Genomic DNA, 27,320 nt, shown 5'->3' with positions numbered 1-27,320 from the left:
GAAGGAGAAAAAAAAAAAAAAACCCAAAACCTTTATCATTGAAATGATAAAAAATTGAAAGACGAAAATACCCTTTGGGACCCACATGCCAGAAGATCGAAGTTTCTGGACAATTTCAGCAACTTGCAAAAGGAGTAGTTGAAAATTTAAATAAAATGAAAGGAAGCCTGAAAAAGAAATTTTGAAATTTAAAAACTAATAAAAATTAAAAAAAAAACTAATTACTAATACTTAATACTCACACATTCTCAGAGGAGAATCAAATCTGACTGTGCAGCCAAGCCATTGAGCGCCAAAATCCTTTTGGCCTTTTGCTTTATTTGTTTCTTTGTTTTTTTTTTTTGCTTTAAATCTTTATATATTTTATATTTCTCTATAAATAATCCTCCAAACTTCATCAGAATTTCAACTTGCTTCCTCCAAAACCCTCTCTCAAAACCTTTTGGTAAGTTCTTCAAAACTCTCTCTTTTGTCTCATCTTCTTTTCTTTTTTTCATCCTTTTGTTGAATAACGGTTTTGAATTGAACTTAAAATATATATTTTTTGGTTTTTCTGAAATGGGTTCTTTGTTTAAATCCGGTTCTGTGCTGCCAAACACGGTACTATTTGAAATCCTCATCAGTACTTGCTATGACATTTTCGATTCTAGTTATGGTTTTTTAGATTTGGTTGCTTAATTCTTAATCAAGAATAGTTTGATTTGATACTTGTTGTTTTTGAAAGTTTGGGCATTGAAATGTTACCATGAAAAATAAAGGACTTTGCTTTATATTCCGAAGGTGGAGTCTTTCTTGCATGCAGTTTTGGTGATTGTACTAACAAAAAGTACAGTGGCAGAATCAAAAGTTGTGGCGGCTTATGATATGATAATCTTGGTATTATATGGCTAATTAATGCAATTAACTTGGATTTTTCCCCTATTTAAATGGGTATTTTTTGCTCTATGCTTTCTTCTTTTCTATGTTTTGATTTTACTTTTCTGATGATTCTTCTTTGAACAGATTAATTTTTTTATTTTGCTAATAATCTTATGTTTGTTGAAGTCTATGTTCCTTTTTGGCTTTGCATTTCTGTAATGATGTGAGACATGTGATTCATCTTTTGAATAATGTTTTAATGTTGATCATGGATATATCATTATTTTTTCAATAGTAATTCTTTATTTGCTTGTTTAAATATTTAAATCGTCTTTGCTTTGCAGCCTAAATTGTAAATTGAATCATTTCTTACGTTTCCCCTCTTTTTTTTTTGAAGTAATATTAGAAATGGAGGTGTCTGGTTTAAATGGATTGCAATGTGATGAGGAGAAGGCATTGAACAGTTTGCTTGATGCATTTGGTTCTGCATTTTCTCTCAAAGATATTGCTTCTGCTTACTGTGAGGCGGGCCAGAATGCAGATTTGGCTGGTGAAATTCTGTATGAAATGCAGGGAAGCACCTCTTCAGTTGCTGCTGATGCATCTAATGATGAGGTGAAAAATGATGAAACGTTGGAATCATCCTGTGGTAATAATTCCCAGAATTATTGTCAAGCAAATGGAGATTTAAGAGCTCCAAAGCAAAAAGTGAGACCGGTTTCAGGAGGCACTGTTTCAAGCATGTTAGGAAAGGGGTATATGAAGTCTGTACCCTTGGCTAATGGTTCCTACCCAGGAACCAAACCTTTGAAGGTGGACTCGCAGGAGGTTCCAATGTCTGGACTTTGGGGGGAAGGACTTAAATCCAGTTCTCTAAAGGAAGATCATTTGCACAAGGATATGGAAGATTTTCTTTTCAAAATGCTCGGAGAGGGATTTCGACTGGATAGGGATGTGATTAGACAAGTTCTTGGTAAACCAACTGTTAATCATCGCCATCTTAGCTGATCCCTAATTTTAAGTTAATTTTTTTTTGTTTTATTGTTATCTGAAGTTGGTTATTATAGCTTCACATGGCTGCCATTTTGCATTTTCAACATATTATTTACCAAAAGAAAGTTCTTTCAATTTCATAAAAATCAACTAAAATGAAATAGCCTCTTTAAATTCAATTTGGTTTGTACAGCTCTTGTTTGGTACTTGTAAGGTCATTTGATGTCTATATCACTGTTAATCGAATTTGAGTCAATATTACGTGTGCACATCAGCATACATACATGATCATATCTGACCACTAATCAGGTTTTTTATTTTTTATTTTTTATTTTTTATTGTGCAGATAGCTGTGGATACGACATGCAAAAGGTGTGGATACTATTCTCAATTTAGAGGATCCATCATTCATATTCAACAAATGTGCACTTCCTAAGCTTTGTTAGTGCAAAGTATCATGCACTATTAGGGAAATGAAGTTTCTATTGGGTTAATTTACTGTTCACTAGCCTTTTAATTGCTTTTTCACATCAAGGAATGAGATAGCTTTAAAGTTTTCTTATAGTTGTGAATGTCATTTTCTCTATCTAGTATGGTATGTATAAACTTGTTGGAACTGATGACTATTCCTTTCCTTCTCTCTTGACTTATAAGAGCATGGAGAAGCTTCTTGACCAGTCAGCTGTGAGTTTGGACAAAGAGAGCAAATTTCTTGGTGAGTCCAGTAAAAAGGTTAGTCTAATGATCAAGTGCATAAACCCAGTGGCTACTTGCCAGTATAATTGTACATGTTGTTTTTGAAATTAAAATAAAAGTGATGATGCATGTCTTTTTCTTGCTTTTCTTTCTGCTTCAAAATGAATATCTTGTTAATTATAAGCAGCTGTTTGGTTTTGTGCATTAAAAAATCAAATTATTCATCATGCAAACTATCAATTATGATAGGTTAGGAAATGAGGTGAAGTTGATGGTTGGCAGTCTCATTTAAAAAGGAAAAAAATCTGAACAGTTTTCATGAATGAAATATTGAGTGCTTTACACGGACAAAGTTTTACCAAGCTTTATCTTCATGACTTTTTCATTGACAAACAAACACTACAAAATTGTGTAATTTTTTTAAAGGGAAAAGAATTGGTAATGAACTCATGGCAACAATGTTTCTTAATCATTCAACTTGTATTGTCAGATATCATGCAATGTCTGTAATTAAAGTTGTATGTATTACGCTTGCCATGTATGATGGAGATATTTTTATATTCTTATAATCTTCAGGATTGACTATCTTCTTCTGTTGCTCTGTTCATTTTTACAGACTAATGATATGCATCCAAGGGCAGAGGGACCTTCACAAGAAAAGTAAGTTTGTATGAATTCTTGTTGAGTTTATATTGTTTGTTTCTTTTTTTTTTGGTTCAATAGTTTACTTTTATCAACAGAGAGAAATAGGGAGAGAATTGTTTCATGAATAATTTCTTCTATTAATTACTAGTTAGGCTTTCTTTTGAAAGGGAAATGCAATGTCCACATTTTACAATTCCTGATGTATTATCTCTGCACTTTACTCGCTATCAGGAACAGAGTTTTGAGTGCAAATGGTGGAGGAAGACAGCAAAGGGACAGAAATGATATCCAAAAGGAAGTCTTGACTGCTTTGTTTAATGGTCCTGAGAGATTTGATGAATTTTCTAGAAGAAGGATGAGGTCAGCAAAAAGGCCTATTGCATTAGGAGAACTTGTGGAAGGACCTCCAATTGATTACACTGCTGAGCAGAAGGTTGATAGAGTTCACTCACAAGAAGATAAAAAAGATGGTATGTGCTCCTGTCCATTTCACTTGTAAGTTTATGTAACTAAGTGTAGTGTAATATGCTTTTAGGTAGGGGTGAGAAAAAAAATAGAGAAATCCGAAAATCGATTTGAAACTGTAGTATTCGGTTCGGTTCAGTTCGGATCGGATTTCGAATCGAAATGTGAAAAGTCAGAAAAAAACCGTACCGAATCGAATTATATATTTTTATTAGTTTTTATATATTTTTTAAATTTTTATAAAATAAAAAAATTATATCAAAATCTACTTAAATATATTACAATTTTATATTAAAATAATATATAAAATTAAAAAAATTAAAAATTAAAAATCGGTAAACCAAACCGTGGTGAAATTCGATTCGGTTTAGTTTGGATCGAATGAAGGTTTGGTTCGGATTTTAAATTTTCATAATGTTATACAATATCCAAAAAAACTTAACCGAATTTGATTCGAATCGAACCGTTGACTATTTTCATCTGTCTTTTACCTTTCCACAACATTCTTCACTGCATCTGTTAGTGGGCATTTATAATACATCTCTAATAATTATTCATAAGCTAAATGGTTTGCTCTAGCATAAATCCCCACCGGTGGGAAACAGTTGTGGCTGGCTGCAAATTTGCTGCTATTGTTTGCACATTTATGTCCACCATGTCATGGGTTCTTTTTTTATATGTAAATTTGAATTCATCTTGATTCTATGCTTACTTGCAGATGAAGGTGAAGAAGACAGTTTCCAGGTTCTTCGAAGAGCTGTGAAGGAATATAGGGGCATAATGAAGGAATATTATAAAGCTGTAAGTCTTGTGGTTATAAAATGGCAGTCCATTTTTGCATGTTGACACTATTCTCAAACGTCTGATGCAATTTATATCATATCAATCCCTTTTGTGTGCTAAGTAACTGCTATGTGTTCCTTGTCAGGCTGTTGATGCTTTTGCTAAGGGAGATCAAGATCTAGCAAACAGACTTCTAGAAGAGGTAAAACATTCAGCTACAAAATTAAGTATATGCATGTTCTGTATATACATTTTGCTTCTGAGATATAATTTAAATTGACCTATTCTTCCTGGTTCCTTATGGATAAAGAGGATATAGAGTTGTAAACCAACTGAATGAAAGAAAGTTTTCCTAATGACTCCACTTATGAATGTCTTTGGTGTGGCAGGGACAATTTTTTCGTGAAAAGGGTCGCAAAGCAGATGAAGAATCCAATCAAAAGATTTTTGAAACTAGGTTAGCTTCTTTATCTTTAAAGTGTTTGTGGACTTTTCTCATTCTCTCTCTCTCTCTCTCTCTCTCTCATCCTCATCCTGATTGTGTTTATCAGGAACTCGGAAGCAGAGGAAGAAATGTTGCTTGACTTGCACGATCATGGCGCGAAGGAGGCAATACATCTTTTGAAGTGTCATCTATCCTCACTAGCCGGCATTCCATGTAAGTAACCATTCTCCCGATTTGATATCAGTCCTGAGAACCATGCTGTTTTTACTCACTGGTTTTGTTTTCAATCAGCATTCAAGTACCTAAAGGTCATTGTTGAGACAAATGAAGAAGATTCCTCAAAAGGCAGTCGTAGACGATTGGTAAAGACTTTGTAACTGAGTTTACCTTGGCTTTAACGCTCGTTGTTTTGAATATGATGTAATTGTTATGCTGCAGGTTATAAAGCTATTGGAGAAGGAATCAATTGATTGGAGTGAAGGAGAAACTTCTGGAGTGGTATTGATTCGGTTGGATAATATCAACCCCAAAAGATTGAGTTTTGCCAAAAAATAGCGTGCATCATGGGAATCAATCAAGTTGGTTTCTCTTAAATCATTGAACTTCAAGCTAATTAATAGCCATTGTTTGAAAAACTCTGCTTAAAATGTGAAAGTTGTTGCTGTTTGAGTTATTCTTTTCTGGAAATTGTTTTTCTATTTTGTAATTGCAATTTTTGGCATTCTTGTAATGTAATGGAATTGAAAATAACTTATGGTCATTAAAAACTGTGTTACAATGGGTTTTTTTATTTTGTTTTAATAGTGTGAAAATGTAGTTTAAAAGCTTTTTTAAGATATTAAAATAGATATAGAATAAACTAAAATAATTAAAAGTAGAGCACATAATATTTATTCAAGATTGTGCATGTATCGGAAGAATAAATCATTTCTAAACAACAATAAGTTTTATATTTCATAATTTTGAACTCACATATAATCAATTGTATGAAAAAAAAAAATCATATTAAGATAATTTTTTTTTTTGTAAAAAAAAAAAGAAAAAAGAAAAACCCTGAATATATATTTTTTTGTAAACTATATTTTTGAAATCATTATCTTGGGGATTGGGCATCACATCATTGGATTTTTGGTTAAGCCCAAAATCCAAAATTATTGTGCTGACGTGTCATACTAACGGTGTCCGTGGGATCCTAAAGAACAAAGATTAATCAAATGGCCAAAGCAACGGTGATTGATCATTTAATGGTTTTGAAAAAAAACGGGCAGTCTATGATCCTCCGTTTAAAGGCGTTACAAAAGATTTGCGAAAAAGAAAAAAAGAGGGTTCTAGGTTTGCAACTTATTCGAGTGGTGTGAGATAAAAAGCATAAAAAAAAAAAAAACTTAAAAAAGTGGAATTTTTTTATCACTCTTTAGGCCTTTCCCTTTCTCTTCTGTATTTCTGTTTGAAGCGGAGAAGAAGAATCCAATATCAAATAATGGGAGGAAGTGGTTCAGTAAAAGATGTGAAGTCGAAGGGTGAGCTTGATGGCCTGCGGCAGAGTGGCGAGCCGGTTATCCTTCACTTCTGGGCTTCCTGGTGTGAGGCTTCCAAGCACATGGACCATGTCTTTTCCCATCTCTCCACCGATTTCCCCAATTCCCACTTCCTTAGGGTTCTTCTTCTCTTCCCCTCAAACATTCAAATTCTTTTTTTTAGAGATTAAATTTTAAATTTTTTTATTGGTTTTTAGTTTTTTTAATTAAAACTTTATTATTTGAATCATGGGTACGGATTATTTTGCAGGTAGAAGCTGAAGAACTATCTGAGATATCTGAGGAATACTCTGTTTCTGCTGTGCCTTATTTTGTCTTCTTAAAGGTAAACCTTTTGATGGGAATCTTTGTTTTTTATCCCTGTCCTGTAAATGGTAGGATTAAATTTGTTTCAAACAACTTTTAAGAGGTAATCGCTTTTAAAAGTTTTCTTTTTTTTTTGTTATAATTTTTGAATAAGTAGGCAATTCCTATTCTTTTGAATTTTGCTGAGTTTATACAGATAGAGATGAGTAGCCTTAGAGTTTGTGCTGTGGTGTGGATTTATAATGATTGAATATTACTGTTCTCTTTTTTTTGGCCGTTCCAAACGTAGGTAATAGAGGGTAAAAGGTGATTTCTTAAGGCTGCCCATGTATACTTGTTTGATCCCAGACTTGGTAGTTGCCGTTTTTTGGATGTGCACATGCTAGCACAGGAGCTGGTTTAATTTATTAAAATGCCCTGGACTAGTTTGCAGAAAAAAAGGGGGAAACTTTTTTGTGAAATATTGCAAATTGATAGGTGGGGCAATTTTTATTAGCTGCTTGTTCTTACACTGGAGATTTCTTGGTTACAAGTGTTGCATTTGGTGCTGACAAAGACTTTCTATAGGTAGCTAGATCATTTAGGGCTAGTGACCATGGAAAGAAAATTTATGATTATTTTTACTCTGTTGCTTGTCATAAATGGAAACAAGGAAGGTTGGATGTGAAATTGTAAGGGGGATGAGTGAATGGTGGAGAAGGCGTTCAAGGCATGTAGCATGCACTCTAAGCTCGTCTTGCCAGTACGGGAAGTTTTAGACTACTTGGCTTGTTAGCCATTTAAGTAAATTTGCCTTTGACCTCTCTCTACTACCTTCAATAAAGCAATAGTTTTTCCTGTTAGACTGTTTGAAGCTGGCCTATCCAACCTTCCCCTTCTCTCTTCTTGTAATATTGGGCTTTGATTATTTTCTTTAAGTTTTATTTTCATGCTGCTAGGTTCATTCTGATCAGTATTCCATTTTACTAGTTACATTTTCTCATAGTATGAGCTTGCTATCATTTGTCTTGTGTTTTAACTGATAGTTACCATGTTTAGTATCTTTCCCTGTTGTGAATGTCTCTGAAAATTTTGCAGACAGCCCATAAACTAGTTGTTATGCTACTTCTCTTTCTTGTACTTTTTGATGTTATTTCTGCAGTTTTAAAATAATTAATTCCTTCCTGTGATGTCTAAAGTTGTTACCATACTGAATCCATTTGTATTCCATTGTTTCCGTCAGGATGGTAAGGTTGTTGATAAATTGGAGGGTGCAGATCCATCCAGTCTGGCCAACAAAGTTGCTAAGGTTGCTGGGTCAATTAATACTGGAGAAGCTGCAGCTCCTGCTAGTCTTGGGATGGCTGCCGGACCCACTATCCTTGAGACAGTCCAAGAATTGGCAAGGGAAAATGGGTCATCCCAGATGGGAACTCAAGTGGAACTTGGCCTCAGTGACACACTTAAAAAGCGACTGCAGCAGCTGATTAACTCGCATCCGGTAATGCTATTTATGAAAGGAAGCCCTGAGGAACCCAAGTGTGGTTTTAGCAGAAAAGTTGTTGATGTTTTGAAGGATGAAAGGGTCAAATTTGGAACTTTCGATATTCTATCAGACAATGAAGTTCGTGAGGGTTTAAAGAAGTTCTCTAACTGGCCAACATTTCCTCAACTCTATTGCAAAGGAGAACTTCTTGGTGGGTGTGACATAGCAATTGCCATGCATGAGAGTGGTGAACTGAAGGAAGTTTTCAGAGATCATGGAGTTGATATTATGGGGACTGAACAGGGAGTTGGTGGCATCTCAGAACCCACTGGATTGAGTACAAACCTAGATTCTCGGCTGCGAAGCTTGATTCATTCAAGCCCGGTTATGCTGTTTATGAAGGGAAAGCCTGAAGAGCCCAAGTGTGGTTTCAGCCACAAGGTAGTTGAAATCCTTAAACAAGTGAAGGTTGATTTTGAGAGTTTTGATATACTATCAGATGATGAAGTTCGTCAAGGCCTGAAAGTTTTTTCAAATTGGTCTAGTTACCCCCAATTGTATATTAAAGGCGAACTTATTGGTGGATCAGACATTTTGTTAGAGATGCAGAAAAGTGGGGAACTTGAAAGGGTTTTAGTTGAGAAAGGCATCATTAAGAGAGAGACTCTAGAGGACCGTCTGAGAAGTTTGATTTCATCTTCACCTGTGATGCTCTTCATGAAGGGTAACCCCGATGCTCCGAGATGTGGTTTCAGCTCTAAAGTTGTCAACGCCCTAAGAGAGGAAGGTGTGAGTTTTGGGTCGTTTGACATTTTAACTGATGATGAAGTGAGACAGGGATTGAAAATCTTCTCAAACTGGCCGACCTTTCCTCAACTCTATTACAAAGGTGAGCTTATTGGAGGTTGTGATATTGTGCTGGAGCTGCGCAACAATGGTGAGCTGAAAGCTACACTGTCTGAGTAGGGTTCAATTTGTTTTGGGACAAAACCTTGGCTTTAATTTCAGATTTTTCAGTCATCCAAGTTGAACGTGTGTCAATTGACAATACTTCAAAACGTTTTCTTCTGGCTTTAGTTTTTCACCAAACTCCCACTAATGTTTTTGAGTTATGATTACGTGGTACTTTGTATCTTTGAGCCTTGGTAACTTGATAAATTCAAGAATCTGTTATTGGTACCGAAGCCCTAAAGGTTAAACCTATCCTATGCCTTGTGTTTTGGCATATTTTCATAGATAAAAATGAGAAAATTTCCGTCAACTTTATAGATTATTTTTAGTTTTTATGATTCTTTTCTCAGAAAAAATGCCTATAAAAGCAAAAGAATATATCACGTACAAATGATTATTTTTATACGGTTAATAACTCACAATTTAAAATTGTATAAATCTTTAATGGAATTCCCATTATATTGTTATAATTGGATAATTTTAACAATTATAATAAGCAACTATATTTGAAATGGTCGTCAAGTATTAAACCAGACGCATTTCGTTGAATATAGATGTGATGCTTTACGTTGATGGCAATTGTCAAGTTCAATAATCTTGAAACAAAAGAAAAAATCACATCAATCGTTGAGGCACATGAACTAACAAAAAGAAAGTGCATTATGAGTCTGAATGACAACTATAGCCAGCAGATGGAAGAACATGTATAGATGAATGAATGATGAGGATGAGTGAAGCGCTTTCGTTTGCGACGATCGTGAATGATGCGTTGAAGCTCAGCGACTCGAATTCTGTTCCCATTTTTGAGCCAGTCTTCAAGCTCTGCCTCGACGCTTTTGTCAGGGCTTCCCAAAGGGCTAATTCTGGAATACAAAGTGTGGCTTTGTTGAGCCTATTTGTACAATAAAATCTGCTAATAAACCCACTTTGGGTTAGGTTTTTCTAAAGCAGCTTTGTCGAGTTCTTCATGGTTTTAGATTGTTCAAGGTTGTCATGCCGGGTATTTTTGAGCCAGTCTTCAAGCTCAGCCTCGACGCTTTTGTCAGGGCTTCCCAAAGGGCTAATTCTGGAATACAAAGTGTGGCTTTGTTGAGCCTATTTGTACAATAAAATCTGCTAATAAACCCACTTTGGGTTAGGTTTTTCTAAAGCAGCTTTGTGGAGTTCTTCATGATTTTAGATTGTTCAAGGTTGTCATGCCGGAGATTTCGGCAGAGAAATAAAACGAAACCGGAGTGGCGGAGTGAGAGGCCTTTGCAAGATCCTTCCGAGTTTTAGGAGAAATTGAGGTTTAGCAAGTTTGGGTTCGTTGGGCCTTCTTTGAATAATGGGTTTAGATAAGATGATCGATTTGTAGGCGAAATGAGACTTGACTGCCATAACCTAAACTTACTGATTTGTATGTTCCTTGGTACATTTTTGTAATTATTGAATGGCATACACATAGGAGCTTAGTTAGCATATTTATGTCCCTTTGTTTCCATTACTTTGAGAGATTCTTTTATTTTATTTTACTTTTTAAAGTAAATTGGTACGCCTTATATGAAGAATTGAATTGGATTTGAGAAAATGCTGCTTGGTATTTGACAATTGACATGTGTTAATACAAAATGCAGTGGGGAAAGCAAAGGGTATTTCATAAGTTCCATGACCATGACCGTGGACTACAATGAAACCATTTTTTTTTTCACTTTCTCAAGCACCCAGCAATAACCTTTGGCTACAAGGAAAAAGGGCAAAAGGAATTACAGAAGAAAGAGAAACCAAATCCACCTAACTAGCTAGCTAGCACAACCTCCTTTCTTTATGACTAGTATTTCCCATGTATTGAGCAACGCAATCCAACAGCTTAATTTCTAGAGCTTTGAATTGGGCTATTTGGGTCTGCAATTCCACCTTCTCCCTCCTCAGATTCTCGTTCTCCTCCATCAATGTTTGACAATTATTTTCCACAACAATATTGTCATTAATCTGATCTTCATCAGAAGAAGCCTTCAAGAAAGCAGGAAACACACTTGGCTCGGTTTTCTTCCGTGTTATCTCCACTAGCATATGCTTATAACCTCTCTGAAACTTCTCATGCTTGAATTCCCATCTTTTCGATGATGTTTTCTTAAACCCCTGCTTCAAAATTATAGCGTTATAGACATGAAACATGCAAATATGTACAATAGTGTCCTTAACTACAGATTTTCTTTGTTAGTAACAAATTTAATCCCAATATATATGAATCAATCCCATTTTACTATATAGCTCTTTTATCTAATTTTGAAATCAAACCATTTAAATTGGGAGTCAAAACCCAATAATATTTTATCTAGGCAAAACCTATGGAAGCCATGCTTTGGTCTCATCATTGAGCTTTCAGAAATCAGAGAATAAGAAGTAATGAAGGCAATATTTTCAATATGTTTTACTTAAAGCCCTGCCACTTTTGACTATTTTCATGAACCAATAAACATAAGAGTAATCCAATTCTATTCAGATTACCATAATTTTAAAATGTCTCTGTGTGATCGTTCTGACATCTATTAAAACCACCAAATTTTGACCCCAAAATTTGCTAGTATTAATATTATTTTGACTAAGGGTGGTAGAAGGAATCAACAAACACCATTGTCCTTGTCATTTAAGTTCAAAAAAAATTAACGGATTAATGACTACTCTAACGGATGTGACTTCATCAAAGAATATATTTTAGGCTCCAGCTAATTTAGAAAGGAATTTTAGTTGGGCTGAGGCCATTTTAAGTATCTGTTGTCTAATTGGTCAGGATACTCGGCTTTCACCCGAGAGACCTGGGCACAAGGTGCCGAGAGACCCGGGTTCAAGTCCGGGCAACGGAATTCAAAGATTTTCCCGTTCGTTTTCTACTAATAAAGGGTACCAGAAAAGGAGCAAGACTTCTTTAATTTTAACATTCTTGAAAGATGAAGCAAAACTTGGCTTTGCTTCATCAGATAAAATCTATGAAAAACCATGGGGAGGGCTGGAAACAATTATAACAAGGTGTTTCTCCATTATTATTATTATTATTATTTTCATCAGGGGATGCAAACATATCAATTTATGCATGTTTAAAGGCTATTTCAATGAAAACGTTAAACACATTCAAAATATTGTTCATGGAAAACAATTTGGCCTGCAAAAAAAAAAAATGTTGTAGCAAACAGCGAGATAGCAACTCACATATGTATTTAGTTGGCGAATGAAGCTAGAAAAATTGTTATGCTTGAAGTATCTAGGCAAGGTTAGCTCTGAGAACTCGGCAGGCGACCATACCACGAACCCTGTTCCTTCAGCATTCCATGAAACAATTTTCTTGCTATCATTTCCAGTTTCTGCACCTCCTTCTTCTTCTTCTTCTTCTTCTTCTTCACCTTCGTCTAACAAAGCATAAGTCTTCGACAAAAATGGAGCAGGCCCTTTTGTCCTCGGAGACAAGCTTGAAGTAGTGGTATTCTTGCTCATGCCTTGATTAGGATCTCCCAAAGAAAAGTTTCTTTTCCCTTTTGTGTTTTAATCAGGGTATTACCCACAAATAGTTTCCTTATTTCTACAGGTTCCTTGTATATTTATGCAACCCTCTTGGAAACTACTAGTGCCGTGGGAGGTGGTCTCTGTTTCTTTTTCTCTTTCTTATACTTTCTTTAGTGATCTTTTTTGGATTTTTCTTCCTTTCTTTTTTGGGTTTTAGAATTAGATATTGCAACTTTCTCACGGATCACGGTTCAAATAAACAAAATTTTTCTATAACAAACAGTTTATTTTAACTTAATAGGCAAAAGCGAAAAGGAAAGGCAATGTTGAACTAGACAAAAGATTGAAGTTTCAGGCATTTGGTATTGGGAAGTTAGCAAGTTGCACCTCTTTTTCCTTCTAAATGAAACTAAGCAAAGTTATGGACAATTAGTCAAAACTTGACTATTCTTCATTTTTTTTTTCCCAAAGACCCTGCGAAATTTCAAGACAAAGTGCAAACTTTTTCATGCAATTGAATATAGTATATACTACTATATCTATCTTGAAAATTACTGATATTATTGATTTGTGTTTTATGTATCAATCGTGATGGTTTTTCATCGATCATTTAATTAAATGAAACCTTAAAGTCAGCCTTGCCTTATAATTAGGGGCTAATTAAGTTTCTTTTTCCTTTATGTTCTCTTGTTCATGTTCATTTTATCAAAAAAGATAAACTAGTGAAGTCAAAACTTACGCATATTATAAGTTGTAGTAGATTTTAATTGGTGGGGATTAAAAACAAACCCAGAAGTCTAAATTTACAGAAAATTATTGCTGACGTACAAAATATTCACTTAAATACCATGCAGAATCAGGGTTTGGGTGCATCGAATCCAGCTGCACTGCATTGAAGCTTTCACATCAGTCTCCCCGACAAATTGAAAATCAAACAACGGCCGTGAAGTCTGACGAAGGGTCGGGCAAAACTTTCTTTATTATACATAGAGACGCAAGGTTGAAAATAGGGCAGTGGCATGTGATTAAAATGTCATCATTAATTGTTTATGCCAATCACTTTAAGGGCTTATGAATTTGAAGTTAAAATTTAACTGATTCATTTTTTTTAAGAGATTGATTCTTCTAATGTTAGGGACCTTGGATGCCTAACACAATTTTTTTTTTCTTTAATTTCCGCCTGCTTTGTAATAAAAAAAAAAAAAGAAACTTATTAAAGAGCATTGTGATCATTTGAGAGTGATTAGTGTGAGTTTTGGGTTAGTGGAAGAAAAGAAATGATAATAGAATGTCCCAGAGTTGGTGGCAAACTAGACTTCACTGCTAAATACAGGTTAGGTGTTTACCTATAGCGTAGAGACAAAGTGCATGCCCGCAATAAACAACTTCTCTTCTATATCTAATTTTCTTTTTCTTTTATTACTCTTTAATTTTTTTTGTTTCCTTTTGTCTTCTAATTATGGATTAGAGCCGTAAAGGGTCATCCTCCTCAAGATTTTCTAATTCTATCACTCCCTCAATGGCTAGGATACAGCTATAATGCCCAAAAATTGAACGTTACTATGAAATAAAGATGGTATTTTAGAAAAATATGATTTTCTTTTTAAATACTAAATTTGGATCTCATGGAAATTATCATAACATATACCATTTGTGTAGATATAGCTTTTAATAATTTGAATTAGTTACAAGAAAATCTGTCTTGTTGACTAAAAGCATGCTTTACTTGCTGCCTAATCAATAATCATTGTTGTAAGTGGGTGTCTTAGGTGAAGTGTACTGAAATAATTTAAGAATAAAATTTCATCGAAATTAATACCAAACTGTTGCTGTGGTGTAGTGGTTATCACGTCAGTCTTACACACTGAAGGTCCCCAGTTCGATCCTGGGCAGCAACACTATAAATTTGATTTTAAAGTTCAAACTTTAAACCTGATTTTGCTAAGCCCTTCTACTTCAGTCTTCGCCAGAATGAAGCTTTTAACATTGTATAAATTATTCGGAATTAGATGCCCTTACCACTTGAAATGGAAGAGAAGGCGATTCCTTAATTAAAACAAATATACTTTTAGCCTTTAGCAGCACCCACCTATCTGCATATGCAGCTGTTTACGATGTAAAGGGAATAATAAGATCGTGGAAAAGATGGAAACCGGTCTCTAAACAGTTCTTGATTGGCTGACTTTTGCTGTTGCAGCATAAGGGTACTTAAATGTCAAGGCAAAGCAATGCTGAAAAAATACGAAAGACCGCTAACTTTTAATATCCTCCTCAAATTTTATGCAGAAATTGGTGAAAAGGATGAGATCTAAGGTATCTGGAATCTTTGCAAGGAAATGGGAACAATCTATAACGAGGGGTACGTATAGAGCTATAGATGATAAGTGCACTTTTGAAGCATGATGAAGTCGAAGGTGCTGGCTGAGACTAATTAAGATTTTTGAGGAGTGGGAATCCAGAAAGCCGTGCTATGATTTCTGTATTCCTAAATTACTAATCGAGGCATAATTTTGCAAGAATGGTCTTCTAAGAAAGCATGAATCACTCATGGCCATGCACAAGCTAAACGGGCTACAATTTTCGTTCTTGGATGGTGCTCTTTGGCAAATGGGTTTCTTGAAGATAATCAAATTCCAAAGGCAATGGATTCATGGAAGCAATGAAGTGGTGTCTCATCCTGGAAGAAAGCCTAGCTAAGAAACTTCGCCACCTTTTTGGAATATTTGGAAGGGAAATGAGATATTGAACAAGCTGATGAGCTAATAAATAAACTCAAGGTTGAAGGGTTTTTCTCTAAAGTTGGTTATAGCATATTGGTAGAAGTTATAATTTTTGCATTTTCTTAAAAGAAAGGCTTTTTCGTGGGGAATGAAGAACATTTAGAATGAAAAAAGAGTGGATATTTACTTTCCATCAATTATGAAGATATCAGTTGAATTATAGTTGGACATAAAAGAATGAAGAACAACTCTATTTGTTGAGGCATTTATCAAATCATGTGCCTCTATTATAGCTTTGAAATCAATCATTCGGATTCCAATTCCCAAAACCAGCCAACTGCTAAGCTTTAGTAATAGTCAAGAATCAAGGGGTTCATCTCATCCATAAATCATGCTTCTACAATCATCAAAGATTCAATCTCATCCATGAATCATTCTCTCAATTTCATCCTTGAATCATGCTTGCATATATTTATTTTATGAGTTAATTTTATTTTCTTTGTAAGAAGGTTTTTCTCTTGTATAAATGTATATACCTCTATCAATAGAAGTGAGCCTTTTCATACAATTTCATTGTTGCTTTACTGTATCAGAGTTATCATTGGCTCTCACAAGTTTCTTCATCTTTTATCCTTAGCCTATTTTTTCTCATCCAAACTACTTGTTCCTTTTATTACAAATCAATCATAGTAGAAGAAAGCATAGCTACTTCCTCCCTCAATCAAACCATCACCAATACACCTTGCAATCAATCTAAACTAATTGCTATAAATGTTGCTACACAACTTCCCATAAGTCCTTCAAACTACTACTCTTGGAAAACCCAATTGGATACTCTTTTTTTTTGGGTATGATCTATTTGGTTTTATTGATGGAACCAAACTTTGTCCTCTTACAAAAATTACAGTTGATGACAAGAAAGTCTCAAACCCAGAATTTACATTCTAGATGAGACAAGATAAGCTTTTGCTTCTTGGTATTATAGGGTCATTAACCACAAATGTTATTCTAGTGGTAAGATCTTGTCAAACTTCTGCTGATGCTTGGAATTGTCTTGCAAAACTTTATGCTAATCCCTCTTCATCTAGAACTATGGGATTACAGAGCAATTTACCTTTATCAATTGAGGCACACAACATGTTGCTGATTATCTTGTTACGATCTGTGATATTGTTGATGAGTTGGCTCTTATTGGAGAACTAGTTCCAAATCGATATCTTAGTACTCACACCCTTAATGGCTTAAGGTTAGAGTTCAAAGAACTTTTTATTACTATTCAAGCTCAAGACATGGTGATCAATGTTGATGAGCTTCATGATAAACTAGTTGAATATGAAGCTTTTCTTAATTGTAAGGAACTTCATACTTTCGAAAATCTTGATAATCTTACTACAAATTTTGTTCAATTCTCTAAAAATAAAAACCAACACAATAGTGATAAGAAAAAAATTTTAAAACAGCAAGGGATTTCAAGGGTAATGTTCATTAAATTTCAACAACAATCAAGATAACAACTACAACTCTACCAAATTCAAAAATAACAACATGAACAAAAATTCTACAATGATTTGTCAATTTTGTGAGAAAAAAGGTCATACTACCAAATAATGCTACACTAAAAGAAATTTATTCTTTTCTTCAAAGGATTCGCCCATTACAAATCCAATCACAACAACCAATAATTCTTCCTTAACTTGGCTTTTAAATTTTGGCACCTCCAATCATGTTACTTCATATTTCAATAACTTATCTCTTCGTTAACCTTATGAAGGACCTGATGATATTGTTATAGGTGATGGTACAGGATTGTGCATTACACGTACTGGCAACTTTACTCTTTCAACTCTCTCCCATTCTTTTTCTTTCTCAAATGTACTCTGTGTTCCTTTTATTAAATAAAATTTAGTTTCTGTTTCCTCATTTTACAATCCTATATTGAATATTTACATCATTTTTTTGTGTGGGGATCTCTTTATGGGGGCACCTCTCGCTCAGAGTGGAGCAAGAATAATGTCTATTAGTGGTCCACTATGAGAGTTCATACAATTTCGAAACATGCTTTTGTAGGATTCAAAGTTTCTCTCACTAATTGACATGATTTTGTGCTCTCTTGCTCAAACTCTCTTTTTTTATCTACATTTTCAAGCCTAATATACTTTTCACCCTTACTGCCACTAACATCCCATATCTCCAACCCTTGAACCCACAACCACTAAATAAACACTTAAAAAGAAAAAAGTGAAGAGAAGTCATGTGTAATGAACTTCGTGCTCTCACTCAAAATAAAACATGGGAACTAGTCCTTCGTGAGCATCATCAGAATGTTGTTAGTTGTAAATGGGTTTTTTGGATTAAATGAAATATTGATAGTAGTATTACAAGAAATAAATCTCATTTAGTTACCAAAGGCTTTCATCAACACCTTCGACTAGATTATACTAAAACATTTAGTCTTGTTATAAAGCCAACAACTATCCAAATGGTTCTTTTCATTGCCATCTTTCATGGTTGAGTTGTCAACCAATTTGATGTTAACAATGCATTTCTTCATTGGCATCTTGATAAATAAGTCTTTATGATGCAGCCTCTTTGCTTTATAGATCCATCTTGACCAAATCATCTATATTGTCTACAAAAATCCCTTTATGGCTTGAACAAGCACCTCAAGCTTGGTTTATTGCTATCAAGAATTTTATTCTTTCTCTTAGCTTTGTGCTCTCTTGCTCAAACTCTCTTTTTTTATCTACACTGACAAATCCATCTTTATTTATTTTCTAGTCTATGTGAATGATTTGTTAATTATATAAAATTCCTTAAAGTTCATTCACCAAGTTTTGTTGCTTTTTCCAACTAGTTTTCCATTAAGGATCTTGGTCATATTAATTATTTTCTTAACGTTAAAGTTATTCCAACACCTAATGAACTTTTCCTATCTCAATATAAATACATTCGGGATCTTATTGAACGTTTTCACATGGAAGGAATCAAGGAATTTGTAACACCTCTTAGTTTTTCATCGTGACTTTTTATTAATGATGGTTCATTAAAAATTGATGCCACTCAATATAGAAGTCCCATTGGTAGCATGCAATATTTTTGTCTTTCACGCTCTGATGTTGCCTATGTTGTTAACAAATTGGTTCAATTTATGCATTCTCTAACTCAACTTCATTAGACAACAACCAAATGCCTTATTCGCTACTTGAAGCACATGATCAATTATGGTTTTTCTCTATGGTGTTCACCTTCCTTGCCTCTTATAGCATACTCTAATTCTGATTAGGCTAGTAATCGAGATGATTATAATTTCATATCGGCATATATTATCTTTCTTGGTGACAATCTAATCTCTTGGTGTTCCAAGAAACAACATACTGTAGCTCGTTCCTCTACAAAAACGAAATATCGATCTGTAGCTTCAGCCGCTATTGAAATTATGTGGCTCACCAATCTTCTTAATGAATTAAATATACCTTTTTTGAAGCCACATCGACTTCTTTGTGATAATATTGGTGTTACCTATTTTTGTGCAGATCCTGTTTTTCACTCTCGTATGAAGCATCTTGCACTTGATTATAATTTTGTCTAGGAAAAGGTTACTTCTAGTTTGCTTCATGTTGCTCATGTTTCTACCCATAATCAACTTGTTAATTTACTTACAAAGCCTTTACCCAAGTCCAAATTTTTCTTTCTTTGATCTAAAATTTGTGTTTTTGATAGAAACACAATCTTGTAGGGGCATAATAGACAAGAATCAAGAAGTTCATCTTATTCATAAATCATATTTCTACAATCATCATAAATTTAATCTCGTCTATGAATCATGCTATCAATCTCATCCTTGAATCTAGTTCGTAAATATTTATTTTATGAGTTAATTTTATTTCCTTTATTAAAAGGTTTTGCTTTTGTATAAATGTATATGCCTCTATCAATACAAGTAAACCTTTTCATATAATTTCATTGTTACTTTATTTAAACTTATTGTCATTTATCCTAGGCTAGGAGTACTTTATTTGAATATTAAACTTGAGCATTCCATCATGTAATAGCCAGACATTTCATTAATTTTGTTTTACTTTATTCCCAAGCTGATTAGGCTAGAATTCCTTATTTCTCTCCCCTTTTGAAAATGGGCTAAAGTTGAGCTTTGCTAAACTTACCTAAGATCAATTCATTCTAACTTTTATTTTGGTCAGCTCAAGCCTATATATTTGTCTTCTTTCCATCTATAACAAGGAAAAGAAAATGAGAGGAAAGGATATATCAAAGAAAGTGAAACAATTATTTTCATTTTTTTTGTTTATGAAAGATATATTGATATGTAAGTGTAAAAATGTGAAAAAATTATTAATTTTCCAGAAGAAGAAATAGTTATTCTCTTTAGCTTTTCTTTTCACTCTTTTTTCTCTTAGTAAAACACCAAACATAAAGTTCACATCTTTTCATGATTTAAACATGAAAAGATGTTAATTTGGAACAACAACATGCTTGGCTTGCGTTAGAAGAAAATGATGAAATTTCATCATAAAAAACCAAGTTAACAAAAGAGATCCAAATCCTAACAGAAGTGCCGGCAGGCTTTATTGCTTTTGGGCCCGCCTTTGCCCTTTTCATTTGGTTAATTGGAAAGTCTTTCTAATTCAACATATGAAAAAGGGTCTTGTCAGCCGAGCCTATGAAAGTAACCTCCATAAAACCAATATTGGTTTTAGTTATTTTTCCAGCCACCAAGACCAGCACATGTTTTTGTCTAATCTCTAGATTTTTCAGATCCTTGTTTTCTCTTTCAGCTATCCAGACATGTTTTTTTTTTTTTTTTTTTTTGTTGGCGTCTGAAAAGTATAATGTTATGAATGAATAAAAATGAAAGTGGGATAGATATCATACTTCAGCAAGCAATTAAAAAGACGCTTTGATTGGTACTTCTAACCTTTCCTTTGAGGAACTTACATATTCTTTTAATAAAGTTAGGGTGTTCTCATGTCATATTAATGCTTAATTTTCTCAATCAACGAGTGATTTATTATAAATTGATATGATACATTAGAAATTTTATTTGTTACATGAGTTTCATACGAATCAAATCTTGATCAATAGAGAAAATAAATTCCTTGCCTTATCAACTAAATTGATCATGTGAGTTTTTTTTTTTAATTGTAAATTTTTTTAATTAAAATTTTTTTATTTTGTTGTATATTAAATAATTATATTTTTTATTAATAATCGTGTGATATATTAATAGATTGATAAATTATTAATTTTTAATAATTTTAAGTAAAAAAATAATTATATATTTTCCCATCTTCAAGCATGGTTAAGAATCACACTTTTTTTTTCCTTTTGTCCAATTGATAACAGCAATTTCAATCGAAGTTGATTTTGAAGTGCTAATCTTGTCCCACCTTAACTATAGTTAATTGAAGCCTTTCCGAATGGATAAAAACAAATTTAGAAGTATTAATTAGTCTCACGGCACCTAAAATGTTCTTTTAGGTTTAAGTTTATTACTTGTGGATTATGTTAAATTTATTTAATTAATTGATTAGCAGATTTATTTGTTTATTTGATTAATTCAATAATTTTTTATATAGATAATATAATACTTTATTGTAATTTTAGTTTTAATTTTAATTTTTACTTATATTTATATTTGTAAGTTCATAGAAAAGCTATAACTTTTTTTTTTTTTTGAGAATTAAAAAAGCTAATGGTTGGGAATTTGGTTGGTGAAGGAGTGGGAGTGGGAGTGGGAGATGATGAAAGAAACAAAGTCAAAAAAAACAATTCTTTGAAAAGTTTGGTTGAGTTTGCATTAACCAAATCAAATACAAACACATTGGAAGATGGGAATTGAGCCACGAATCCCATATAATATTGTTGTTAGCTTTTATCATGTCCTGTTTTTTAGTGTCAGTTCTTCATTGTAGGTGCTCTTTATTATTAATTTCAACGACATAATTGCAATCCAAAAATTGTGATGTAAAGAGAAAGATTTAATGTGATAAAGAGGATTCGAAAATTATGGTGAGAATTAGTTGAAACTGAGCATCAAAGTGAGCAAAATTTGACTTGTGGTTAGACCTTTGGTCGATAAAAAAAGTTTCATTAATGAAAGCAGATAAAAAAAAAAAATTACAAAAGCAGCACCATTTTAGATGGTTCAGAAGAAAATATTCAACTATAATGGGAGACACATTGACAGTGGCCACCCAATCTGCTCTCTTTTAGTAGAAAAAAGTTAAATGTGGGTTTGAAATTAGTCAGGGTGATCAAGCTGTTCTTGATTTTTTTTATTTTTTATTTTTTGCAATATGGTAAAGAGTGTCTTCGCACTTGAACTTAAATCCATCTCAAGTGATTTTAAATGTGCATTTCTCGTATGAATTTACTGCATTTAAATTTTATTCTAGATAAACTGATTTTATCACTCAAATGTGAACAAGTTAAAACATAATGTATTAGATGGTGACTTTTTTGGCCTTCATTGCAACTAAATAATAAGAGATGATGAGTAGAAAGAAAGAGTGGTTGAGAGATCAAACTCTTAATTAGTGGACACTTCTTAGTTTTGGATGAACAATAGGGACAACTTAACAACTTGACAAACTAGAAGACTAAATGGGGTTTTAATTTTTATGAGCCATAACCTAGCATTAATTTTAATAAGACTAATTAACAACTTGAACCTAATTAAATGAGCATTGATTTATATAAGCCTCAGCCTACCGTAATCTGAAACCATTTATTGTTGCCTCGTTAATTATTTTGTTTTACTTCGAGAGTTGATTAGACGTTAATAATTAAGAATTATTGCAGAAACTTGAGAGTGACACAAATTAGGGGGTCCATGGGCTTAACCTGTCTAATGCCAATGGCTATGTATTACTGCTTTATTATTAAAAGCAATCTTAAATTGTTCTTCTTCCATCTAATAACTACAATTCATCTCGAAGTTTCAAAGGTATGCTTGTTCAAGATTGAGAATTAGCAGGAAAAAAATGGAAATACTCATTAAAAAAAAAAGACAGATGCAGGGTTGTTGAAAAGGTTGGCAGGGTGTTTTTCTTGTTTTTCATTTTCATTTCTTTGGTCTTTATTTCTTGAGTGAGACAAATGCCTTAATTACCAACAAGGCAACAACCCTACATACAAGTTGCAAATTGAACGGAATTGGTACAGCCAAGTTGCTCATCAACCTGAAATGGCTGGTGTTGACAAATATATTTTCAAATATGATATTCATTCAAAGCTTGGTAGGGGAAGCAGTTACTTCATTAACAAAGACATCCTGTCTCATATTAAAATGAAATAATCATTGTTTTTCTTTCTTCATTCTCTTTTATTTTGGGGTTACGAAATAGTTCCAATAAAAATGTCATCTAGGCATTGTTTGTGGAGTTTCCAGTGCAGATTGGACGAAAATGGTATATCAATTTCAGATAAAATATGCTATTATATATCACATAATATGATCTCATCTACCTCTACGGCTATGCCATAAGTTTACATCCTCGTTCTTTACAAAGTATACAGAAAGGTCGATGAGAAGCTCAAAATACAATAAGGCACAAAAGGAAACAACAGAAGAGGAAAATTGAAATTCTGTTTAGTGACCTGTCAGCCTGCATCTCATGCCTTCTCAACCTGGGGCTACCACTTCCAGTTAGGGAATATGAGTTTGGATAAGCATATAAGCTTTCTGAATTTCCAAACACCCTTGCATATACCATCTCTCCAAACATCCCGATCATTGGATGATGAAATCCAGTCACCGTGGTGCCTCCAAGGTTAAGCAATGGTGAGGATGAATCTTCTTCATAGTAAGTATGGGGGTTATAATTCTGATTTTGATAAGGATTACGATAAGGAAGCTGCTGACCATTCGGGGATGTGGTTGATAAAAGAGCTTGGGTACCACAAGCCGGTGGTCTAGGGGGTATCACCATACCGCTATAAAGTGCCTTGCATCGGAGCTCAGATTCAGATTGGCCCCGGCCATAAAGGGGCACCATGGTTGTGTGGGATATATCAGCTTTGCAAACTGGACATTGTGGGTGCTCATGTGAGGCAAGGGAGGCACTCTGGACATGAAGCCACTTATAGATGCAGGGCCAGCAATAGAGGTGGCCGCAAAGAGTGACGATGGGCTCATGTGCAAAGTCTAAGCAGATATTGCAGTCAAAGCTACCATTCAAATTCTCAGATGTTGAAGCACTGGGGACAGTCTTCCATTCCTGAGCATAATACTGCTCAAATGCCATGTATCAGCTCTAAAAACTCAGATTTAACCACTAGAACACTCTTGACCTCTGAGACAAGAAAATGAAACAGGATCAGCACATAGAAATCCCAAATATCTGATAAATGCCCAACAAGCAACAATCTAACAACTAGAAAACCGAGAAAGAAGAAGGCAACAAGTCTAGAAGCAGACAAATGACTATAATTATGGTGCACTAGTATAAAAAACTAGCAACTTTGCAAGCAACTATATATGCAGAAGACGTGTGAAGGACCAAAATTAGGAAAAGCACAAAACAGATAAGACCCCACCGCATAACTTGATTCACATTTTCTTACCAAAAGGGCCAAAAGTTTTTGTACCCCTCTATCAAATGGATTAAAAAGACAGCAAATTTAAGAGACCCACAACTTGTATTCAGTCCTAATGTTATTTCAGTAAAATTTCTTTCTCAGGTTTTGTTTGAACTTTTCTTCAATTTCCATTTCTTCCCTACTAGTCATATTTCCAACCACTTACCAGCTATTTCTTCTTCTGGCCTGAAAAAAAGTAACCTATAGGATGCACTAATAACTAGCTTGACAGGGTGGCTTAGGGAATTCAATTCGAATGCTTTGACACTTTATTTTCCATTTTAAATGCTTTAAGTCCAACATTTAACAGTGCCGTTAAACCCTTCAATTTTCACCAAATTCCAAGCCTTTGTTGAAGTATAAAAACATAAAAAACTCCACATATGCAAAAATTTTAGGCCTTAATAGCACATTGAAAATGACTTAAAACTACCAAAAAAAAAAGGTAATTAAGGGAAAGGGTCAAAAAGTTTACTATTCTACTCATGGCTTTTGATAGAGTAACCAAGTATTCTCAATCCCACCGTAAATTTGGCCTTTGCTACCGGTATTTTTATTCTTTTAGCCGATTCACTTCGACACCTAGTTGTCCTATTTGGGGTTTCCCATCACACTAATTGCCACAAACTCCCCCCATTAACCCAGCTGCAAACCCAATTACCATTTTGACCCCACTGCCCACTTGTGACAAAACTTTAAACATTTGAGACAACATTCGTGAGTTCAAGTGAAGCACAATCAACAACCTGCGTCGTTTTATGTTTAACTTTGTTAGGGTGAAATTAGGTGAAACGTGAAACTTTGAAACCCATCAAACTATTAACTTGTTCAACTCTTCAAACAAAATACGAAGCTTCCAAGCAGCCACCACCAACAGACCCCTCCATCGTCGATGGGCCATGGATACCCAACATACAGCAACTCGTTTGAAGATAATTTTTTTTCTTGTTACTAAATTAAATATAAGTTTTATGAAATTAAAACATTGAGTTTGTAATTTCATATTTCTGCAGAATTGTTTTAATCAAAGGCGCCTATCAAAAAGCACGGTTTTATTAGTCTATCGATTCTTATTTCTGCGAAATGAAAGGGTAAATCTTGAGCTATTTTCCAAGGGATTTTAGCTAGCAATTCTTTCATATTTCTAACTTGTTTCTGGATAAAATGAAACAAACCTTTCCTGAAAAATTAAAGAAAAGAGGCAATTTTTTCTACACTTCAATCCTAGTTCCAAAAAAGAAAAACCCAAAGCTTACTCAATCAGAAGATACAAACACGGAGATCTTTTCATTAATCGAAACGAGAAAATAAAATTAAACAATAAAGGCCGGGGTAGGCAACCAAAAAACCATTAACGTACCTACAAAAGAGCCGAAAATCCGACAAACTCTGAGTTTTTTTTTTTTTAAAAGAAAGACTCCACTCAGCTTCAATTCAATGGCTGTTTTATGGGGGAAAAAAAAAGAGAGAATGGATTATGAATTGATGCAGGAGAAAGAGATCTGATAATGGAACGGGAGAACGCGTCTATCGACGAGGCCCCTTTTATAGAGGAATCCGACTGCATTGTACAGTATAATTTTTTTTAATAGTTTTTTAATGTTTCTACAATTTTTTTTTCTTGTCTTCAATTTTCTCCATATTTCTCATTAAAATAAGAATGAAAAAACAATTTCTGGTCCGTCAGAAAGACGAAGTGAATCGGTCCTACGTGGATTTGCCACGTGGTGAACGTTGGCAAGCCTTTGTCAGTGTAATTCTACACGGCTAATGACATTTTTTTTCAGTTTTGACTTTCCCATTTAAACCTACGTAAGCTTTATGAGATAGAAAACAGAATTAATTTTCCGTACAGCATTCAAATATTTAGGGTCGATTTGGAATGGTGGTAAATTGTTTTTTGTAATATTAAAAATTATAATAACATGAAATTTATTGTTAAAGCGGTGATGTTAAAATAAATTATGAGAATATGTATTTAAATAATACAACGATGATATGAAGTAAATTGTAAAAAAAAATTATTATTAAAAGTATTAGATTAAAAATTATATGTAAGTAAAATTTTAAATTTTAATATTCATAAAATTAAAAATTAATTAAAAATACCATTAAAATATTTTTATGAAAGATAATAGTTTTGTTAATAAATAATTAATAAATTAAAAGTTTATTACATAATAAATTTTATTTATTTTATTATTAATAAAATTTATTTATTATATTAAATTTTAAAAAAATATATCATAATTTTTAAATAAAAATGGAAATGAAGAAAAATAAAAATTGAATTATAAAAACATTTTTATCTTTATAATATAAAATGAAAGAAAAAAAATGAAAAACATATAAAAGGAAAATAAAGAAAGAGTGTCATTCTCATTACACCCAAAGCCTTTAATGCGCAAACGAGAATAACAGTCCCCAACCGTGCCAGAGCTTCAATATCCAAATGAATATATAACGCGGTTGGTCACAATTTTTCATAGCAACCATGCCTCCACTAGAAGTTTAGTGGCATCTGAATACACCTTTAACTACTATAAACTTTTAAATGCATGTGATATTATTTTTATTAATTATTCGTTTATTTTACTTAAAATATTATTTTTATAAAAAACCAAATATAATAGTAAAAAAATTGTTAGTAGTATATTTAAATAATAAATTTATTAAACGATCATTTTTTAAAATTATTGTATAAATCAATCATTTTCAATTTTGAATTTTAATAAAAAATACTAATTTTTTATATTAAAATTTTTTAGCATTCACAATTTGTAAAAATTATTGTATAAATCAATCATTTTCTATTTTGAATTTTAATAAAAAATACTAATTTTTTATATTAAAATTTTTTAGCGTTCACAATTTGATATATTACTTTATTGTTATGCTCCTACTTGCGATTTTGAGAAAGCTAAAAATGATTTAATCTATACACAAGTTTCCAAGCCTTTAGTTTAGTAACTAAGATGTTTGAGCGGATATCAAAAATTTGATTTCGAATTATAATTTTTTTTTTATTTGTACTAAAATTTTATCCTTTTGTTATAACAAAAAAAAATTTTATACATAAGTTCGATAGCTATAATTGTCTAATTTGCCTTTATGGATGTTTGAATTGTCATTGGTTAGAGATATGAAGGTTTTACATTTTTCATAGAGCTCATTAATTATGAAAATTTTACAATTTTTATATTGCTCATTATCTTTTCTCTATATACATATATCACTACAAACTAGTACATTATTTTCATAAAAAAAAAAATTCTATTATACAAGTATATTCGAATATGTTTATTTTTTTAATAGATTTAATTAGAGATTTAATTCAATCAATTTATATAATCATTTTCAAGGACGACATTCAACAA

The 27,320-nt window shown here is 33.1% G+C and overlaps 4 protein-coding genes and 1 non-coding gene across 6 annotated transcripts; 3 read left to right on the top strand and 2 right to left on the bottom strand.

The window, feature by feature from the left end:
• Positions 1–267: 267 nt before the first annotated feature.
• Positions 268–6,748, top strand: LOC111275056 (putative nuclear RNA export factor SDE5). Of its 2 annotated transcripts, XM_089755054.1 has the most exons (13): positions 268–445; positions 1,256–1,831; positions 2,198–2,223; positions 2,506–2,583; positions 3,164–3,207; positions 3,424–3,662; positions 4,376–4,458; positions 4,586–4,642; positions 4,830–4,897; positions 4,992–5,098; positions 5,177–5,247; positions 5,324–5,463; positions 6,674–6,748. In XM_089755054.1, exons 2-12 carry the CDS (start codon positions 1,267–1,269, stop codon positions 5,438–5,440), a joined length of 1,455 nt encoding a protein of 484 aa, XP_089611180.1. In that variant the 5' UTR covers positions 268–445; positions 1,256–1,266; the 3' UTR covers positions 5,441–5,463; positions 6,674–6,748. The 2 variants fall into 2 exon arrangements, with proteins under 2 accessions (XP_089611180.1, XP_022715887.1); XM_022860152.2 differs by lacking the exon at positions 6,674–6,748 and having other exon boundaries at positions 5,324–5,679.
• LOC111275054 (monothiol glutaredoxin-S17-like) lies at positions 6,209–9,378 on the top strand. Its single transcript, XM_022860150.2, has 3 exons — positions 6,209–6,542; positions 6,674–6,748; positions 7,952–9,378. Exons 1-3 carry the CDS (start codon positions 6,366–6,368, stop codon positions 9,158–9,160), a joined length of 1,461 nt encoding a protein of 486 aa, XP_022715885.1. The 5' UTR covers positions 6,209–6,365; the 3' UTR covers positions 9,161–9,378.
• A 1,386-nt stretch (positions 9,379–10,764) lies between these two features.
• LOC111318748 (heat stress transcription factor A-6b-like) lies at positions 10,765–12,725 on the bottom strand. The gene is made up of 2 exons (XM_022921622.2): positions 12,335–12,725; positions 10,765–11,266 (listed from the first exon to the last, which is right to left on the bottom strand). Exons 1-2 carry the CDS (start codon positions 12,614–12,616, stop codon positions 10,931–10,933), a joined length of 618 nt encoding a protein of 205 aa, XP_022777357.1. The 5' UTR covers positions 12,617–12,725; the 3' UTR covers positions 10,765–10,930.
• A 1,725-nt stretch (positions 12,726–14,450) lies between these two features.
• On the top strand, positions 14,451–14,523 carry TRNAV-UAC (transfer RNA valine (anticodon UAC)). The gene has a single exon. It is a non-coding gene; the product is annotated as a tRNA-Val (tRNA).
• Positions 14,524–22,781: 8,258 nt separating this feature from the next.
• On the bottom strand, positions 22,782–25,445 carry LOC111318747 (E3 ubiquitin-protein ligase RMA1H1-like). The gene is made up of 2 exons (XM_022921621.2): positions 25,304–25,445; positions 22,782–23,657 (listed from the first exon to the last, which is right to left on the bottom strand). Exon 2 carries the CDS (start codon positions 23,607–23,609, stop codon positions 22,899–22,901), a length of 711 nt encoding a protein of 236 aa, XP_022777356.2. The 5' UTR covers positions 23,610–23,657; positions 25,304–25,445; the 3' UTR covers positions 22,782–22,898.
• Positions 25,446–27,320: the final 1,875 nt, after the last annotated feature.

Source organism: Durio zibethinus, chromosome 26 (assembly GCF_047325235.1).
Source record: "Durio zibethinus cultivar Kanyao isolate XHJ-2024 chromosome 26, ASM4732523v1, whole genome shotgun sequence".
Lineage (NCBI taxonomy): Eukaryota > Viridiplantae > Streptophyta > Magnoliopsida > Malvales > Malvaceae > Durio > Durio zibethinus.
This window is presented reverse-complemented; position numbering and strand designations above follow the sequence as displayed.